The following is a 19,790-nucleotide window of genomic DNA, read 5'->3' on the forward strand; positions in this document are numbered from 1 at the left end:
TTCGCAGCTTTGCTAAGCCCACTAGATGGCCTTAAATATGCCTTTATAAATAGGCCTATCCGGCCTATCGCATGTCGCTTTCGCTCATGGAGGAGCGTGCAAGGAAATAGCGCTTCAGCGTTTTAGGCTTTGGTTTGGGCTGTGCTTTTTTGGCATCGTTTTAGGTCTTATCAGTCACATTTTATGCATCCTTGAGCTGAGAGAGAGCGGAAGCGGAAACAAACACAAAACTGGGGAAGGTGCCAGCTTGGGTGCCAGCAGGAGGCTGTTGCGGTTTGATCTAAGGAGTGGGATCACGGTGAGACCAATTTTTTTTCTTCAATTAGATGATATGTAGATGCAAACATGTATTATGTGGTCAGTTGGCTGTGTTCCTGTCTCCTGTTTTAGCTTTAGCTTAGCCTAGAAATTGAAATGAGAGCATTGACATTTCTTTTCTAATCCTTTGTTGTTTCAAGGGGAACATTTTTTTATAATTCCTATTCAACTACCTATCTTAGCTACTGCCAATCCATGTTTATATAAAATCTCACAAATCAACTCAAGTAATAAACAATTGAAATCAAAATGGAGGTAGGTATGCAGGAAGTTACCTAACAATGAAAAGTTGTGACCATTAACTGAAATTATAAAACTGTATATAATATGTAAGCTCATACCTACCATGATCTTTTGTTTGGCTATGTTTCAGCTATGATTGTGATGGGACGCCACAATGAGTAGCTGAGGAAGCACTATGTTCTAACATTTTACCTGTTAACTATGGATGAGACCGTTGCGCCTTCAGAAGGTCGGGCAGTGACCAATGGTGAAGTGGATGAAAACCATCTCTCAGACCAGCTGGAATCTCTGGCAGTGTCAAAGGAGCCTGGCAAATCTGAGGCCAGACCCCAGCAGACACCCAGCGATGATGGAGCCGAGAGTGACAGTAGGAAGGGGTCCACTCAGAGCAGGTCCAAGGATACGACGCAGAATGGAGAGGAGGGCAGAGAGGGTCAGCAGCCCCCGCCGGAGACTGGCGGGGAAGCTCCCGTGATCACTGACTCCGGGCCGCTGATCTACCGCTGGGAGCCGGTGGAACCGGAGGGACCGGACACGGCAGGCACAGAGCAGCAGCCTCTTACCTTCCCTGCGGACCTCATCGCCAAAGATATGGGCACCAAGCACTGGCGGCCACAGGGAGTCACAAAGAAGATGATGGAGACCTACCATATCTACCAAATCAAAAAGGTAGAATGTGTTCAATCTTTTCCATAATGCCATGTGTGTATACACTATACATGTATCCTGAATTGGTTATTTTTATGGTTTTCTGTGTGATTTTAAGGTATGCATTTAGCTGCAGATGCCATTCATGTCATTTATTTGTTTCTTATGGTTTCAGCTTACTAGGCATCATCTGTCATATATGCCTTAGTAACTCTGCTGTATACCTTACCTTGCTGAACCATTGTGGTCTTTTCATTGCCATTCAAAGCAAGACCTGCCTTTTAGCCATAACCATTTTAGGCGATGGCTCATCATGTAACAATAGCACGCTGCTAAAACAACCTAAGGTTAGGCGTCATCTATCCCTGTGTTAACCGCTCGCCTTCTGCCCGACAGCCGCCGTCACACCACAAGAACGCCAAGTACGTGTGCCGTGTGTGTGAGCTGCACTGGGACACACTGCAGGCCGTCCAGAAACACGTCAGCGAGCAGCGGCACGCAGAGAGCACCCGGGTCAGTCGCGGGACCTGGGGTCGGTCTCGGGACCCGGGGTCGGTCGGAGGGCAGAGCGGGTTACGGCAGGGAAGGGACGAGATCGAGTCAGTCGGGAACGGGGAGAGTTAGTAGGGAGGACCGCGTGCAATGGTCAGTCGGGGAAGAATAAGTCAGAGGAGGAAAGGGACGAGATCCGGCGGTAACAGTGACCGGGCAAAGGGTTATTTCGTTTCGTTTTGCTTAATCTTCTCAGTAGGTAGCGGATTATAGACCAGCTGTGTGACAATATGCTAGCTACATTTTCTTTGAATTTTGTTTGAAGTGTTTTTTTAGATCGATCAACGAAGCAGAACTTGTTGCATATAGTTTGTCGTCTTCTGCAGCCCGGTCGTGATAATCCGGGTTGTCGGGAGAATAAAAAAGTACATAGTCTTCACTCGATCGGTCGACTTTACGGAGTTCATCTGGCTGCGACTAGTTCCACCAACTAAAGGCCACCGCTGTCATCGATTGTCATACATTTCATATATATGTTGTATATCGAGCGACAGAGCGAATTGAGCTCAGTGCCTTCAACTTTATCGTCATTGAGTGGCATTGGCAACCGCTATCTACGACAGGTGCTTACAGCTGGGATCAGGTGATCATTGTATTGGGTGGATTCTGCCTACGATAAACATATTTTTCGCGATATGCAATGGGGTCAGGGTTTTCGCACCTGCACGGCTCTCCATATCCTCTACAAGTTTGGCCGTTTTATCGTGGCCCCCACCACCACCCGTCCCCGCCCCGTCGGGTGGGTTCTATACACCGCACGGGTTATGACTCAGCCGCGGCCGGTCACCCGCCAACAAACAGCGCGCGTTTTAGCCGGTCGATAGCTCGTTACTCGGCCATGTCAGAAGGTGGGCACGCTGGTATTGCTGATAAATCGCCGGCGATTCTGTGATTACAGACTGCCGTTCTTTATTCCTTGGGGGAAAAAGCAGTGAAACAAGGAAAGAAGTGGAAGCGTCATTCAAAGCTTAAAGTGAGCTGCCATAGTTAAGTTATGTGATTGTTGCTTGTTTGCAGCGGTGCAGCCCCCCCAAAAAAAAACACTTTTTGCGGCTCGAGTGAACGCAGCATTGTTTTTTGATGCAGTTGGCATCGATCTCCGAGGCGGATGGCTCCAGCCTCGATCATATATTTTGTCTCCCGAACCGCTTTGGTATGTGCTCGGTTAAGTCACGCTTTCCACAGTACAGGCTGATCTTTCATTCCTTCTCTGTGTTTCGCAGTAGGATCGACTGCTTCCACCTGATGGCATTTTTTTCTTCGGACAAGCAGTCCCCAACAGACGCTCTCGACAGACAGGGCTGTTCCACTTACCGTTCGGTCGTGAGAACTGAGAATACTGTGAAATTGTGAAGTCAGGGTTCAGTGTCCGTATCCCTGTGCTTTGTAATTGCTTCCTGCAACATACACCCACCGCTGACATGTTGGCATCATCGTGTTCCGTTTTATCGGACACCCGTAAGTTTGCTGGTCCTCAGGGAACGCACATGTGAGGGAGCGCACCTGCTTCAGCTTCATTTGCGTATGCTGTGTCACCTAGCTTACTATATGGCCGCCACTGTAAGTGGAATGCAAGGCCTGTAGTCGACTAATGCAAACAAAGAAATATAGAAAATAGTAAAGACTAAAGACATTACTAAAAGTACAACAGGTCAGTCTGTCTGTATGACCCTACAATTAGCTGACCAGGTGTGTATGACCCCACCATTAGCTGACCTTTCCATCTGACCCACAGCGGCACCATTAGCTGACCTCTCCATCTGACCCCACAGCGGCACCGAGCTGGCCTCTGTCTGTATGACCCCACCATTAGCTGACCTCTCCATATTCTGACCCACAGCGGCACCAGGAGCTGACCTCTGTATGTGACCCCACAGCGGCACCAGGAGCTGACCTCTCCATCTGACCCACAGCGGCACCAGGTCGTTGACTTCTGTATCTGACCCACAGCGGCACAAGCAGCTGACATCTGTGTATGACCATTGACCCTAAGCGGCACATTTGCTTACCTCGCCATCTGACCCACAGCGGCACCAGGAGCTGACGGCGGTGCACTCGCTGCCGGAGCCGACGGCCGCGCAGACTGAGTGTCTGACGGCGCTGCTCACTGAGGTGTACCGGGAGCACGGCCTGACCGAGGGCCGGCTGGCGGAGCGGCGCGCGGTGGCCGACCAGCTGAAGGACACGCTGCGCCGCGGACTCGGCGAGGGCGGAGGTGAGGGTGGGCAGGGAGGCAGGGAGGGAGGGAGGCTGAGGACACGGTGCGGACCGGGCGAGCTGCGCCACGGAACGTTACAGAAAGGGGTACGAGACCGATGGGAAGGGGGACGTACGATACGTGGAGGTCACAATTGTGTGTGGACTTTACCTCTGCCCTTTAATTTCAGAGGCGCATTTCCCTGTCTAAAATATGTAATCACCTTTGGACTCGCGGTTGGCCTGAAGTGGACCTTATTCCCAGTAACTAGACATTTATTTACACACCTCCAGACTGCTCGCTGGAGGTATACGGCTCGTGCCGGCACGGCTGCGGGTTCACTGACTCGGTGCTGGACCTGGCTCTGCTGCCGGCTGAGGAGAGCCGCGGCGCCGCGCAGCTCACACAGGCCATACAGACGCTGCAGGACAGCGAGCTTTTCACGTGAGTGTACCGTCCCCCTCTGTGCGGCTGTACCCCTTCCTCCCTCCCTCCCCGACCTTTGGACTGCCCTATCTGCATCCTTCCCAGACGGACGGATGCACAGTCATGACCGGGGCCATATCGCAGCGACCCGGTCATAGGCAGACGCTGAGCTGGCAGTGGCGACTGAGTTAGGCTACAGAGCGCCATATAAGTGCATTGTTCCGCGCGTAATCGTTGATATGGTTGCTGTTGATACCGCGGTCACCAGACCAGTCCAAGTGCCCCTTCAGGGTGGGAGTGGGTGCTGATAGTTAATCATGCACTCAACTGCAGTCTGCAACGATAACAGTGTGCTATGCTAGAGGTGACGCACCGATTATTCAGGCGGACCGATAGTATAACGCATATGTACGGTTTCATGTCCTATCGTTCTTACGGGAAGTTTTTCTTACCCTTGCTGAAAATTGCACACCCATTCTGCTCTTGATAGATAATGGACCTCATTAGTCTCACCTCCTGTTTGTTTGATTCACAAAGTTAGTAACTCTTACATTACCAGCCAATTCCAGTCACCGTAATTCAGACTGACTGACCCAGGTGTCTTTGTGTCATAGCCAGCCTTCTAACGCTGCCTGTACTCAGCCACCCGTCCTCCGTTGCTGCCGGCCCGCCTGACGCTCCCCTGTCTGACTCCTGACTCTGACTCTGACTCTGACTCTCCCCCCGCATCCCCCGCCAGAGATGTGGAGCACGACTTCACGAGCTGGACGCCGCACGTGGGCTGCGTGCACGCGTCCAGCGGCCAGCGGTGTCAGCTGGCGCTGGGCGCCGAGCGGGACGTGTTGCTGGCCCGGCTGGTGGAGCTGTACGTGGGACTGGACGGCCGCGCGGCGCCGCTGGCAGTGGCGCTCCGACACCTGGCCAGGGTAACCCAGCCGAGCGGAGCGGATAGGGGCGAGGGACGGAGGCGGGTCGCCGCTGGGCGGGGTGTGTGCGGAGCGGTATTGGGTGTCATAGCATGAACGGACACAGTTGTGACAACCACAGCTACACGCAAAGTACGCCAAGGATCGCGATAGCTCTAGTGACTAGTACTACCAACCAGATGTTCGAAGATTACTTTGCATGTAGGTAATAGGTATGCGGGACGAGGCACATCAGACGTGTGACACTGCCTATGATTCGTTCGATTGATAAATGAAAGATGAACTATTTCAGTAACATAACACCGCCCCTCCGCCTCTGTTTCAGGTATGTGAGATGGACCGTCCGCACGCGGGCTCGCTGCCGCCGTCAGCGTTCGTGCTGATGACCATCTTCTTCCTGCAGCAGTGTGAGCCGCCCGTACTGCCGGCGCTGCACCAGATGGTCGGCGCCAACAACGACGACGACCAGCTCGACTTTGGTACGGACGCGGCACCGCAACGGGATAGGTTTCCGAGGGAGGGTTGTTAGATGACAGACAGGGACTCGTCATGGAAGGTCTGCTTTTTATGAATACATGTGCAGTGTTAATTAATACTTATTGTAAATTTGTTTGGCGCGAACTTAACTGAAAAAATATTCAGCTCAACTTGTAAAGTTGAGTTTTTGACGTAAAAAAATGTAGACAGCAATTTCAACATTGTTCACATTTGTACTGACGTCTGTAGATGTCTTTCTGATACTGCATGACGCTCATTACCCATGCCCTGTGTGTGCGGTTGCAGAGGCGGCGGCGGCGGCCTGCGGCTCGTGGCGCAGTGACAACACATCCGACCTGGGCACCCTGTGGCTGCGCATGCTGCGCTTCTACGCTCTTGAGCTGTCCGACAGCGACGCCGTGGTCTCCATTCGGCAGCGAGAGCTGGTCACGCGAGCCGACAAGGGCTGGAACAGCAAGAAAATCTCCATAGAGGGTAAGGCGATCCACGTTATAGAACGACACGCTAAATATTGTGGGTGTTTAAGATGACCGTCTTTGTCCTGCCATGACTGAACATACCTCGGAGTATCGGCATTAGACTAGTTTGTGTGGGTTACTCGTTTGGCTGACGGACCGCTGTTGTCCTTGACACTGTGTCCGACCGACCTCCCGTGATGCCGTGCCTATCCTCCCGGCCTGACGCCTCCGTCTCCCCCCCGCCAGACCCTGTGCAGAGTAAGCGGAACATCAGTCGCAGCATCAGCAGCGCGGCGGTGGCCGATGTGATGCTGGACCGTCTGCGCGCCGCGTGCCTCCTGTTCGGGGTGCCGCGGACCGCCGACGGGCCGGCCATCCACCTGGTGGCCGGCCGGGGCCCGCCGCCGGCCGCCGCCGCCCGGCTGGCCGCTCTGCTGGAGGGTCTGAGCGCCGAGCAGATGCAGTACCAGTTCAACCGACAGCTGCTCTGCGGAGAGGCGGTGAGACGAGGAGAAGAAACCCTAACATGCATGTGCATTGTCATATCTACATGGTATTAATGCAACAAGTCTATGACATTGCGCAATGCACATTTATTCTTTCACTCATGAATGCACAATGCACATTCATTAATTTGCTCAGTGACACTGGTATCATATTTGATGATGTGTCACTAACCTTACTGGGGCTGGTCAGCACGAGCGATAGAGGAACGAGAACTCATGTATTCATTCTGTCAAGTGTAGGGTATTTACTAGCCGGCGTGTTTCCCCGTTTCAGAGTATGCCGGCCGCGGCGGCGTGTTCCGCCCCTCCCGTTACCCACTGACGGCGTGTCCCCCCGTTTCAGAGTATGCCGGTGGTATGCAGCATCTGCCAGAAGGCCAACCACCTCCCTGACGACTGTCCCACTCTGGTGGTGCCTCCGGCCAGACAGCTGCCGCCGCCGACCGCCAAACAAGTCCAGCTGCTCGACAGGCTCTGCTCCGACGTATTCAGTTAGTATACGCGCCCGTATGGTACCAGAGGGACTCAGCGTGTGTCACCACTGCAGAGTATGTTGTATATTACAACAATATTACTTACATTTATCATTGAGTTAACTGAATTCGACCTCGCGATAGACGTGTGAAATATATACTTGTTCAGCCTCTTTGTTTGCTTGTATCTTTCAGTCATCTTTCTCTCAGTCGCCCCAGCGACTGAGCCGCTCCCTCTGACCCTCTCTGACCCCTCTGACCCCCCTCTGACCCCCTCTGACCCCTCCAGACCCTCTGACCCATTCTGACCCCCCTCTCCCCCTCTCCAGGCGACTGGGCGCCGCCGGCGCACGAGTACCAGGTGCGGGAGAACATGCTGCGCACAATCGAGGACTTTATCCGACACCAGGCGTTCCCGTCGGCGCGCCTCACCCTGTTCGGCTCGTCGTGCAACGGTTTCGGGTTCCGAAACTCCGACCTGGACATCTGCCTGACGTTCGACGACTGCTCGGACCCGCAGGTGACGCTGAGAGAGGGCGGGAGCCGGGAGGTGGGGGATCAGGGTGGTCTTGGACTAGTTTGGAGCGGGTTAGGACTTAGGATGGATGGCATAGGCTGGGGGATGTTAGAGTTGAGATATGACTTCTGGCTAGGGGTGGACGAATATCATGAGATCTGTTCGTCCGATAAACTGGTGTTCGTTTGGAGGCTCACCAGCCTGCTCCTACCATTCAGTGTCTGTATCTATGGCTGTCGCCGCCTGTCCCCCGTCTGACCGTGCCTCTCGTTTTCGCTAAACATGTCTGATCAATTACATCCATTTCCGCTCACAATCCCCCATTGTGTCCAACGGGCCAACCCTTCCTCGACCTGACCGTCTGCCTCTCCCTCCAGTCTCTGGACCAGCCGGACATCATCCTGAAGCTGGCCGAGACGCTGAAGAGGCTGCGGTTCATCTACAACGTCATCCCTATCAGCACGGCTAAGGTGCCGATCGTCAAGTTCACGGACCGCCGCTCCCGTCTGGAGGCGGACATTAGTCTGTACAATACGCTGGCGCAGCACAACACACTGCTGCTGCACACGTACGCCAAGCTGGACAGCCGGGCCAGGGTGAGTGTGGGGGGAGGGGGAGGGAGGGCGCGTCGGCGCCGGCCCGGCACGGTGGTAACCGTGGAGGAAGGCTCACTAGACTGCTGTTGGCCGTTTTGTTGCTAGTTGAAAATTGTGATAAACTCTGAGGAAGCAGATGACTTTGATACACATTAGATTTCATTGCGATGACTAGTTTCCGATATGCTTTTCGAGCCGGTGTGGTAGGCTTCCCTGTCCACCGTTGGCTGCCCATCGTTCTCCTTGCTGCGGCAGGCAAGAGGTGCAGTGTCCACGCTACTCCGAGTCACTGTCCCCTCACTGTCCCCCGCACCCGCCGATCAGCCCCTCCCATCTGACCTCCTCCTCCGCCCGACAGATACTCGGCTACATGGTGAAGCTGATGGCCAAGATCTGCGACATTTGTGACGCCTCGCGCGGCAGCCTCTCCAGCTACGCGTACACGCTGCTGCTCATCTACTACCTGCAGCGCTGCAAGCCGGCCGTGCTGCCGGTGCTGCAGGAACTGGACGCCGACAGCCGGCGGCCGCGGCTGGTCGACGGAGCCGACGTGTCCTTCTTCACCGAGCTGGGACGGCTGAGAGAGCTCTGGCCGGACGCCGGCCGCAACACCTGCTCGGTCGGAGAGCTGTGGATCGGCTTCCTGCGCTTCTACGGCGAGCACTTTGACTTTGAGCGGAACGTGGTGTGTATCCGCCGGATGGAGGTGCTCAGCAAGTTCGAGAAGCTCTGGAACGGCTCGTTTATCGCCATCGAGGACCCGTTCCTGCTGTCGCATAACCTGGGAGGTGGCGTGCGGCGGAAAAGTGAGTGGACTGGGCGGGCCGTGACTGCGGTTGTTGGCTGCATGCGTCTTACATGCAGAAGCGTGTCGTTGATGTCCAATGATCACTCAGTTTGTCCGTGGTGAAGTTCTTTGCTTAAGCAGAGTGCTTCACTCCATAGCAAGCTTAGCGCCACTGCTCCTGTTGGGAAGCGAACGGCCCCTTACTTTGTGCTCGACGGTCAGTGTGATCGTGTAACTGGCTATCCCCTTACGGCACCGTGCGACTCCTTTGTGTCACCGTATGACACCGTGTTGCTCTGTGCCGGCAGTGGCGTCGTTCATCCGCCGGACGTTCCTGCTGTGGCGTCTACACCACATGCGTCCGATCCCCAACTCCCTACCGCACGGATACAGGGACTTCAGGGTGAGTACGCTGAAATAGAGACACAACATCAACATAGAAATCCACAGAGGCACACAGACCGCGGAAGAATGGCAATACGAACAGCAAACTTCGTCAGTTATTACGGAGATTTCATGAGGTTAAAGTGTGCTTGTACAGTCATTTGTGGTGAAATTTATCTACTGATCAAACTGTATCAGTGTGTCATATTCCATGTATCGTTTCACGACGTCCGGAGACATTGGGACGCGGCCCCTCCCGCTGACGTCCCTATGTGTGTGTCTGTGTGTCTGGGCAGGCGTTCCTGATGTCGTCCGACTACCTATCCGAGGGGCCGCCGCCGAACGCCGGCGGCTGCCACTCGTGCGGCCGCATCGGCCACTGGGCGGCCGACTGTCCGCGCCGCCGGCCCCGCCGACCTCCGGCCGCAGGTAAACAGCCGCCTCAGGCGCCCGGCCAGCCCAACGGCCCGGCCCGCTCCCCGACCAAAGGACAGGGCCCGAACCGGTCACCGACCAAAGGGAACGGTCCGAACCACTCCCCGACCAAAGGGGACAACCCTGCCAGCTCCCCTACCAAAGGCGACGGTCCAGCCTCCTCCCAAACCAAACCAGACGGTCCGGCCCGGCCCCAGACCAAACCAGACGGACCGGCCCGACCCCAGCCAAAGTCCTCGGCCAGGAGAGGCCAGGACGGCGCGGCGCCGGCCGTTGGTGTCAGCCCCGCTGCAGCAGCAGCAGCGGCGGCCGCAGCAGCGGCGGCCGCAGCTGTGACCGCTGCTGCCGCCGCTGCTGCCGCCGCTGCTGCGTCCACCGGGGATGCCGGTCCCAACAGCGCTGTGTCGCCGGCGGCTCTGGCCGCGGCCGAGGCAGTTGAGGTCGCCGCGGCCGCTCCCACCGCCAAGAAAAGACAGAGGCATCGTACCCGCCGCCGGAAACCGGACAAGGCCGGCCCGGCGGCGGGCGCGCCGGAGCAGCCCGAGCCGCAGAGCACGCTCGTCTTTTACAACTCCAGACAGGGTGGCGGCGCGGCGCCGGCCGCGGACGTCGCCTCTGTGTGAGCGCGGCGGCTCTCCCCCTCCCATCTGTCCCGGGTCGGTGCGGGACTGCCGGGCGCGCTGGGCGGCTGTGGCGGCGGCGGGGCCGGCCGGAGAGGCGCCGGCGAGTGGCGCAGAGGCAACAGTCGACTTAAAGTATCCGGCGGCGGCCGGAGCGGTTACTGGTGGCGGGTGAGGGCGGCCGCACCAGAACCCCCGGACGGCAGGCCGCAACTTGATGGTGCTGTGTTGAAATCGATAGTGACGTCCCAGAAAATGTGCATCCCATCATAATCATCGGTGAATCGACTGGGGACGAGGCTTTATCCGTTATCGCTTTGTTATTGCTTGACAGATGTTTTAGAAATTGAATACAAACATGATCCATATGCACTTTTTCGCTGGAACAGCGGTGTCGGACTTCTCAGTCTTCTGAACTTAAATAATGGTTTTGGACTGCACTGTCGCTCACCACGGTTACAGGCATGCGACGAGTTAGATCCGGTGTCTTGAGCGGCAGCACTGTCGAAGGGAACAACACTCGCATCCCATGACGATTTCGACTCGTTTCATGCCTCAGCTGGAAAGTATTGGGGTTCCTTCAGTGGAAATCCTGGTCCGGGATGTTCCGGCGATGGACTATAATGCTCCCGAGGGCGGCGGTTTCCAGCTGATGAGAAGGAACGTCGGTCGCTGGACCGAGTGGGTGGCCCGAACCGTGGCGGCGTGTATGAGTGCGCAAAATTTTGGCATTTTTTTTTTCGCCCGACTTTCCATGATGGTACTTTGTGTCAGGATTTTATTACCTGCCCTCGTTGGCCATGTCGACGACAGGTGGTCACCCAAAACGCCCACACTGAATTCATAGAGAAATTAGCTTATTGCTGACATTCCCAAAACTGATCAGCGGCCTCGAATGGCTACGTCTGCGCGAGAACATGAATTTGTATTCCATCTCTAAAATCTTTCCTGTCGCAGACATATGGACGTTCCCATGAGCGGAAACGAGCTCGCACAAACATTGGAACTTCTCTTAGAATGATTCCTCTGTCTGCGCAGGCTCGGTATTTGTTATTTATCTGAGCTCATACGCAGATCGGCCTCACCGACTGCGTTTGTTCGGCGGTGACGCCTAACGGTAGCCTTCGCGCCCACTCACTTGTTCCGATGCTGACGTGAGACGTCATTTTACAAATACACAATGACAGAACAGGCCGCGGTCATCTCCCACAGCCCCGCACCAGCGGAGGTGCGGCTGCGGCTGCGGCCGTCTCGACCTTTCTCTGAACTGCGCCGGCCGGGTGTGGCCGGAATATGGACCGGTGCGCACAAACACCTCCCGTCGCCCCGACCGTCACCGCTGCTGCCATCTGGTGGCTGCTGAGAGGTGACGTCACACATGGCGTATCGCTCTGTGGAACGGGGTGATGTCATATCCCTTCCGCCGTGCGGTAGAGAGCTGCCAGGGAGCTGGACGTTTCCTGTTTTCTCTTCATCCAGTGTTGGAGACATCTCAGTTGTGCGTTCCCCGTAGCACCGTCTCTGCTTACGAGATGGGCGATTTCGCTGGCCACGGGTCTGATCAGCAGGCCAGACCACCCATGGGACTGTTGGGCTATGTTTGGCCTTCGCGGGTCCATAATGTCTCAATCCAGGCTCAGTCTCGCTTCTCACAAAGCAATAACATCGTATGCTTCCGCAGTCCCGCGATTTGTTTGCATTGAATGTTTGAACGAAGGCATCAGATGGTCGGATTCCTGCCACAATGCCACGCTCGGTAGATTCGACGTCGACCTCGTCGGATACGGATTGTGTGCCCTCTATCTAACTGGGACCTCAGGACCTCTGCCATTGTGAAGGCGGAAGGCGTGGTGACTGCCCACACCACTCCTATACTGCCACACGGCGAGCCGAAAACATCGGCTAGTCGGTGATTGAGCAGGCCGCCGTCCTCTGCTGTTGTCGGTGTGAGTACGGTCCCCGACACTTTCTGCTGTTATCGTGTTCCCGTCTCCGCTCCTGACAGACTGCAATGTGCAGTCAAAGTATGGTTGGCGGGGTTTCTTTGTCCTGAAGAGGGCGGGGCATGTGGGAGCCCCCCGCCCCTACAGGCTTTGTTCTTTGTGTAAAACAAAGCTTGAGCTTATGTCCTAGCGACCACACCCAGTAGTTATCGATCGGATTGGTCCTGCAATAGACTACTCTACATCCTGCGCATATTTCCTTTCTATTTCATCTGGTCCTGCACAGGGTTCCTCAGCGGGACATGTTTCCGCTGTATATCCTCTGTTCCTGCACATGTTTTCTCAGCAGGGAGGGTATGTTTCTGCTCAGCTACGACAGCGTCAATCCACTGTACAGCACCCTCAAAGACATGGCATGTGTAGTTATGACATGGACAAGTATCGTATTGAGAGAGTATATGAAATTCCACAATAAGAAACATCAAAACTACGGCGCCGACGAAGTGAACATACGAAACCGGTACGCCATTAACGTAACTTTCGCTAATTTTTTATCGTGGAATCTCATATACTCTCAATACAATACATGTCATTGTCATGTGTAAATCTGAGCACAATGGCTGAAGGTCTGCGTCCTGCAGTCATGGGCACTTACAGAGGACGGTCTGAGGGCGAGGAGGGCGAGTTTATACAGCTGAGTGCGAGGCACACACATCTGTACAGAGACTGGCCTCCGATATACAATATACATGCCGACCAAGGTCTGTCACTCGAGTGTGTCAGCGTTAGAGACATAAACAGTCGGCGCTGTATTCCGCGCAAACACCAGGGAAGACCAGTTCAGAGAAATGTCAGTTATCGGCACATTACATTTGACAGTGATTTTCTTTGCTTTTATGTGTGTCGTGATTCATCGGTGACAAAAACACTGCTTATCTGGCAAACTTATGATTTCTATTGATGATAAATAGAGGTGGAATCATAGCGGTAGAAGTTGATATTTGTAGGTGCTCCTGTTCCTTTTTCTGAAGCATAGCGAACGACCTCTAGTTTCACCGTTTATCTTTAAGTCCGTTATGCCTTCGTTTTGTAAATCTCTTTCAACGGAGATTACAGGGACATAATAAGATGCACGCCTGAGTTCCGACGAATTGAAGTGGAAGTGTGGACGCGATACAGAGTACGCTGCATTCACCTGTCATCTGTGGTCGTTAGGTGGCGCTTGTCACGAGTGCTACCAGCCACCTTTAACTCAATCGAAATGAACACCGTAAACACTCATGTTCTGTGTGTGCGATTCGACGTTTCATCGTGTAATTCGCTGCTGCTATTCCAGAGGACGAGCACCACCAGCCGGTGGAGAGGCGGGCCCCCCATCCCGCGCGAGAGTCACCGGCGCCACCGCGTCAGGAGCGAGTCCAGCCACCGCCGACCCAACAGCAGCCGCAGCAGCCCCAGCAGCCCCAGCATCAGCATCAGCCGCAGCCCCAGCAGCCCCCGGCCCAGCAGCCCCCGGCCCAGCAGCCCCCGGCCCAGCAGCCGCCCCAGCACCAGTACCATCCCCAGCAGCAGCAGCAGCAGCAGCACCTGCTGGTCGGCCGGGCGCCTGCGCTCATGGCCGACCCAAACTCGGCGGCGGCAGCTCATCTTCTGGCGCTGCTGGGCGGCGCCGGACCCGGTGGACCCCTTGGACCCGGACCCGGACCCGGTGACGCCGGTGGGCCGCGCCGGGTGCCCGGTACACACACGGCTGAGAGTCTGGAGCGTCAGCCGGCGCCGCGGCCCGGCCCGCCGGCCGGCCGGCCGCGGCCGCTGGGCCCGCCGCCGGGACTGGCGCCGCCCGACCTGGCGCAGGCGCTTCTGGCGCAGCTGCGCCAGCCGGGCCCGTGGCCGCAGGTGTGGCCGGGCCCGCCGCCGCCCTGGGGGCCGCCCTGGCCGGGCCGCTGACCCCAGTGAGCGGCGCCGTCCCCGTCCCCAGTACAGGGGGCTGGCGCCGTGTCCGGCTCAGTTCAAAGGAGACCGGCGTTGCGTCCGTCCCGACGGCCTTAGTGCCGCGCTCACAGACATGTGCGCGGAGCGTTTTATCTCCAGAGTGTAAACTTGCATGCGGTGCGATGTTTTTACAATGTTATTTAAAATGCGCGTGGGTGTTGAAACGGTTTCTTTTATCTGTGAACTTTTTACAACGTTTTTTGTTGTTTTTCCATCAATTGACCATCCGGTTTTTACTGTGATCTCTGGCGTGTTTTATGGCTCTGAGTCACGCTGATGCAATACAAACCAGATGAGCATCACGAGCTGTGTTTCGTGGTAAGACGGTAACCTCTGGACAGCAGCGGCAATACGCGCTACTATGTGAAATGCGGTTTTATCGTGTTAATTTATGTATTGGATTCCAAATCACGCGATGCACTATTCAAATCACATAGCACGATGCCAGGACAGGCAAACAAATACCTCTGACATGGTGTGTTCTCTAGACATTCCCCGACGCTGGAAGTAATACGTCTCACAACGGTGTCGTCTGACATTGCGGCGACTCGCACGACAGTCAGCAGCGATCAGTAGCCTGAGATGAACAGCTGCTGGGTGCCAGCTCCGTCCTGGCCCGGGCGAATTCGCTGACCGCTGCCATCCTGACCCGGGAAGACCCTTTGACCGCTGCCGTCTTGACCCGGGAAGATCCTTTGACCTCTTCCATCTTGGCCGGGACGAATTCGCTGCCCGCTGCCGTCTTGGCCTGGGAAGACCCTTTGACCGCTACCGTCTTGGCCGGGCAGAATTCTGACGCCCCTGCCGCCCTGTCCGGGCCGGACCCGCACACCGGCTCCGTCCTCTCCCAGCCGGCGCGCGCCGCCGAGCAGCTGTCGCTGACCGCTGCCGCCCTGACCCGGCAGCACCCTCACACCCCTGCCGCCCTGGCCGGGACGCACCCGCTGGCCGCTGCCGTCCTCGCCGAGCCGGCGGCGTCCCCCGCCCAGGAGCGGGCGCCCGCCGCCGCCCGGAGCCGGTCCGGAGCCGGAGCCGGAGCCGGAGCAGTCGAGCGCGCTCAGCTGGGCGATGTGTACCGACTGGGCCGACACCTGTCCGCCCGTGTGCGGGTCCACGCAGAAACACTGCGAGCCGCGGCACTGGCGGCGCTCAAAGTTGCCCAGCGAGTCGCAGTTGGTGGACGTGCCCACCAGTCCCAGCGCGCGAGTCTCCTCCTTCAGACGGGCGCACACTGCCGAAAGAGAGGAGGAGGGAGGGTCAGTTAGATCACTTGTATGACTAGCATCCACCAGTTTCCTGATCAATCATAGCGTAAGACTAGGCACCACTGTATATCCCTCCCCTTATCCCATCGGCTCACCGCAGTGCATCTGGTGCTGGTGCTGCCGGCCGCCCTGGTAGCCGCTCAGCCGGGTCCCCTCGGCGTCCACACAGTAACACTCGGAGCCGGTGCACTGTCGGGGCTCATAGTGTCCGGAGCGGTCACACTGCGGCAGCTCGAGGCCGAGCAGCGGCCGCGCCGACGCCGTCTGCAGCTGCTCGCGGCGGCGGCGCTCCTGCCAGCAGGGCTGCCGGCTGCCCAGCGCCGGCCGCTGCTCGCCGCACCGCAGGCTGGCCAGCTGGGAGACGTGCACGGTGCCGCCGGGGGCCGGCTGGCCGCTGGCCGGGTCCACGCAGTAGCACGTGCTGCCCTCGCACTGGTGGCTGTGGAAGCCGCCGAACTTGTCGCACACCACCGGGTGGCCCAGGCCGTCGCGCGACGCCTCCCACGACCGGCGCGCGCACGCTGACGGAGGGAGGAGGAGAAACACACTGTCACGTTCTGCATACACCGCCAATGGCAGACCGTTTATCCTGTGATGGAGACGGAATGTTCGCTCAGATTCACTGCACCTAACACGATGTTTTGTTATGCTTTGCATGATTTAGTAGCTTACTAAGTCATGCAATTATCAGATTTCATCTAATTCAGATAAAAGGTTGCTCCTGATATGTGCGCCTGATTCATGCTCATGGTAGCTTCTAATGTTTGCGCTAGACGGATCCTCTATCGGCACCTGATTGATGCTGTGCCGCACAACTCAGTAGTTTCTAATCTCGACGATAGATGACACTAGTATTCACGCCTGATTCATGCTGTGCCGCATGGCTCAGTAGTTCCTAGAGCGGGCGCTAGATGGCAGCACCATCTGCGCCTGATGCATGCTGTGCCGCATAGCACGGAACTCTGAAACAGCGCGTGAAACTCAGCTGCTAATGCGGCTGATGATCGGCAAATGCTTCCGTGACTGAAAACATTCCATTGAGCGTGAGTACGGGGAGGATGTTGGGTGCAGGGCTCCGTTTTCCGACTCACCGCACGACATGCTGGCTCTGTACTGGATCGGCTGATCGTAGCCCTCCAGGGTCTCGCCGTCGGGACTAACGCAGCGGCAGAGGTCGCCCGAGCACTGGACCGGCGCGAACTTCCCGGTCCGGTCACACTCGGGCTGCGGCTGGCCGGCCGGGGTCCGCCGGCGCTCCTCCTCGCAGGAGCGGCCGGCGCCCAGCAGCTGCCGCCGATGGGCGGCGCAGTCGAGGCTGCGCAGGTCGGCCACGTGCGCCTCCAGGCCGGGCAGCCGCTCGCCGGTGACGGCCTCCACGCAGTGGCACCGAGAGCCCACGCACTGGTGCGGCGCGAAGTTTCCGAGCTCGTCGCAGTTGACGCTCAGGCCGAGCAGACCACCCTGCTGCAACTCCCACTCGCGGCGGGAGCACAGGCAGCCCATGGCGGCGCCCTGGGCGCGGCTGGCGCGGTACCGCGGCAGCGGGGCGTTGTTCGGGTCCACGCAGAAACACTCTGAGCCCTGTGAAAGGTAGACGGGAAGGAATGTTTAACGAGGACAGGCAAGCCCGAGGTCCACAACAGAGGGACGTTTATTTCAATTCAGTCATTCACCAGTGACCACTATTATCTAATGAGCTCACCTTGCACTGTTTGGGGTGATATCTGCCGGTGCGGTCACAGTTTGGTTTCTCGACGCCCAGCAGCGGCTCGCTGCGTGCTTCATGCTGCCGCAGCTCGTCCCAGCAGGGCGTGTTGCCACCGAGCTGCGTGCGCAAAAAAAGAGATGGCACGGGTCATGTTTTGAGATGTCACATCCGACTCTGTCAAGTAAATCAGTCATTTGAAAGGTGCCTTTTGGTACCTAGCAGTCTTCCTATGCTAGCAGTGGTCAACCTATATACACTTGCAAATTACTGCACTCAGCGGTCGCCCAACCCCAGCCCATTCCACCCGACACTAGCCCCCGTTCCACCCCACACTAACCAGTGGTCGGCCAAGCCGGTCGGGAGCGCCCAGCCGCCTCCTCTGACCGCGCTGCCCGCCGAGCTGTCCTCCGAGCTGTCCGCGCTGTCCCCCGAGCTGTCCGCGCTGTCCCCCGAGCTGTCCGCGCTGCCCGCCGTGCTGTCCGCCGTGCTGTCCCGTCTCCTCGGCTCCGCAGCGGAGCTGGCCGATCTGACTGACGTGCACCGATCCGAGCTCGTCGCGCCTGGCGCCGGTCAGCGGGTCCACGCAGTGACACTGGGAGCCGACACACTGGCGGGGCGCAAAGTTACCGCGCCGGTCACAGGACACCGACTGGCCGCCGTGCCGGCCCGCCTGCAGCGTCTTCTGACGGGCGCACGCTGAAACACGGAGACGGGAAAAGTTGCAATTGATTGACTTATCGAGTAAAATGAACGTCAAGGATTATGCAGGACGGGCTTTGTGTTGTATCGTGTACAGTTATAAAGCGTAACGATCATTTGCATGTAAACAGATAATCATCATACTATTGTCATACGATGATTATCATACTATCTTGCAGAAGACACCGGAACAAACGCTTAGAAATATATGACAAGTGCACTACATAACATAACGCACCACAGGAGACGAGGTGCGCCTCGTGTCTGCCGACGGCCTCGAACTGTTTCATCTGCTCTCCCAGGGTATCAACACAGAAGCAGACGGAGCCGACGCACTGCTGCGGCCGGAACTGTCCGTCGGCGTCACAGTCGTGGTACCGCTGTCCGGGGATGGGCGGTCCCTGGCGACTGCGGGCGTCCAGACACGGCGTGTCCGACTGGTACTGCTGGACGGAGGGGGCGGCCAGCAGCAGCAGGCCGCAGAGCGGCGCACACACCCACCACACGGCCATGCCGCTCCTGACGTGGATAATAAAACACGCTCACTGGATACGTTCAGAGTACGTACGTATACATAGACTACTCGGCTATAAAAATACTGATGTTGACCGTTTAAATTATCATTAGTTGTAGCATTGAGCGCTCGTCGAAAAGTCTGAAATATATGAATACCCCATGAAAAGTTGAACGTTTATAAATAATTTGACAGCTGCTGCGGCTAGTGCACATTCATTTATAATGAGTCAGCCTGGGGATATAAATTCATTACGATCCATGTTTAAGTTGTTGGCATCGTTTCGCGCCATATGATAGCGGATACCTATAGAAGTTCGTATCAAAACCAAATAATGCGATATATATTTATGTGTGAATTTATTCCATTATAATAGAATCATAGCAGCAAGTTATATCTTTTGCAATGACTGCACATCCTACCTGTACTGCTGTTCTGTTGTCGATGAGCCTTATCCGCGGGAGTGGAGCGTTCAGCGTGCTCCTTCGGGGGCCGGTGCGGGCCGAATGGTGCCACCGGGCTGATCGGAGTGACTCGAGCGTATATACCGCGTGTGGGCCCGCGGCGGGATAAATAAACTCACCGCCAATGGAAACTGCCAGCCGCTCCTGGACTCTGTTTCATAATAAAACAGGCCAGGAATTCTGCGACCGGCGACGACCGACCTGTGACGACAGCTGGGACCGACCAGCGCCTATCAGCGACCGGCGACCAGTGCAGCGACCAGCGACCAAACAGCGTCGATTAGCAACCAGGGTTCGACCAGCGCCCATCATCGACCACCCGACCGGCGACCAGCTATCCAATCCGATCAGCGACCAGCGTTTAGGCCATCAGAAACCATCTGATCAGCGACCATAGCGACCAGTGACCATCAAAGACCATTAGCAGGCAGGGCAGCGGTTATGCCGATACCGCATCGGCAGAGACAGCGGCTTCTATCGCTCACACTTAACTACATGCATCAATGCTAAACTTTTAATTAAATAATTTCACTCTCTGGGACTCGAGAAGGCACCAGTACGGCCGTGAGAACGTTGAGGCTAGCACTCAGTAATCGGAGCTCCGTGGATTTTCCGCGAAAG

At 56.6% G+C, this 19,790-nt stretch overlaps 2 protein-coding genes across 4 annotated transcripts; one reads left to right on the forward strand and one right to left on the reverse strand.

The window, feature by feature from the left end:
• Positions 1-220: 220 nt before the first annotated feature.
• On the forward strand, positions 221-14,818 carry LOC122383040 (terminal uridylyltransferase 4-like). 3 transcript variants are annotated; one of them, XM_043369119.1, is made up of 16 exons: positions 221-298; positions 692-1,230; positions 1,606-1,722; positions 3,790-3,976; positions 4,252-4,402; positions 5,124-5,310; positions 5,636-5,789; positions 6,094-6,282; positions 6,513-6,766; positions 7,116-7,263; positions 7,575-7,765; positions 8,140-8,358; positions 8,717-9,164; positions 9,454-9,548; positions 9,826-9,958; positions 13,864-14,818. In XM_043369119.1, exons 2-16 carry the CDS (start codon positions 763-765, stop codon positions 14,472-14,474), a joined length of 3,552 nt encoding a protein of 1,183 aa, XP_043225054.1. In that variant the 5' UTR covers positions 221-298; positions 692-762; the 3' UTR covers positions 14,475-14,818. The 3 variants fall into 3 exon arrangements, with proteins under 3 accessions (XP_043225054.1, XP_043225052.1, XP_043225053.1); XM_043369118.1 differs by lacking the exon at positions 221-298 and adding an exon at positions 487-573; XM_043369117.1 differs by lacking the exon at positions 13,864-14,818 and having other exon boundaries at positions 227-298; positions 9,826-10,952.
• A 75-nt stretch (positions 14,819-14,893) lies between these two features.
• On the reverse strand, positions 14,894-19,254 carry LOC122383041. Its single transcript, XM_043369121.1, has 7 exons — positions 19,128-19,254; positions 18,430-18,710; positions 17,830-18,188; positions 17,487-17,609; positions 16,876-17,365; positions 15,880-16,305; positions 14,894-15,750 (listed from the first exon to the last, which is right to left on the reverse strand). The coding sequence occupies exons 2-7, from the start codon at positions 18,701-18,703 to the stop codon at positions 15,089-15,091; spliced, it is 2,334 nt and encodes a 777-aa protein (XP_043225056.1). The 5' UTR covers positions 18,704-18,710; positions 19,128-19,254; the 3' UTR covers positions 14,894-15,088.
• Positions 19,255-19,790: the final 536 nt, after the last annotated feature.

This window comes from Amphibalanus amphitrite, unplaced genomic scaffold (genome assembly GCF_019059575.1).
Source record: "Amphibalanus amphitrite isolate SeventyFive unplaced genomic scaffold, NRLGWU_Aamphi_draft 000153F_arrow, whole genome shotgun sequence".
Taxonomy (NCBI): Eukaryota; Metazoa; Arthropoda; class Thecostraca; order Balanomorpha; family Balanidae; genus Amphibalanus; species Amphibalanus amphitrite.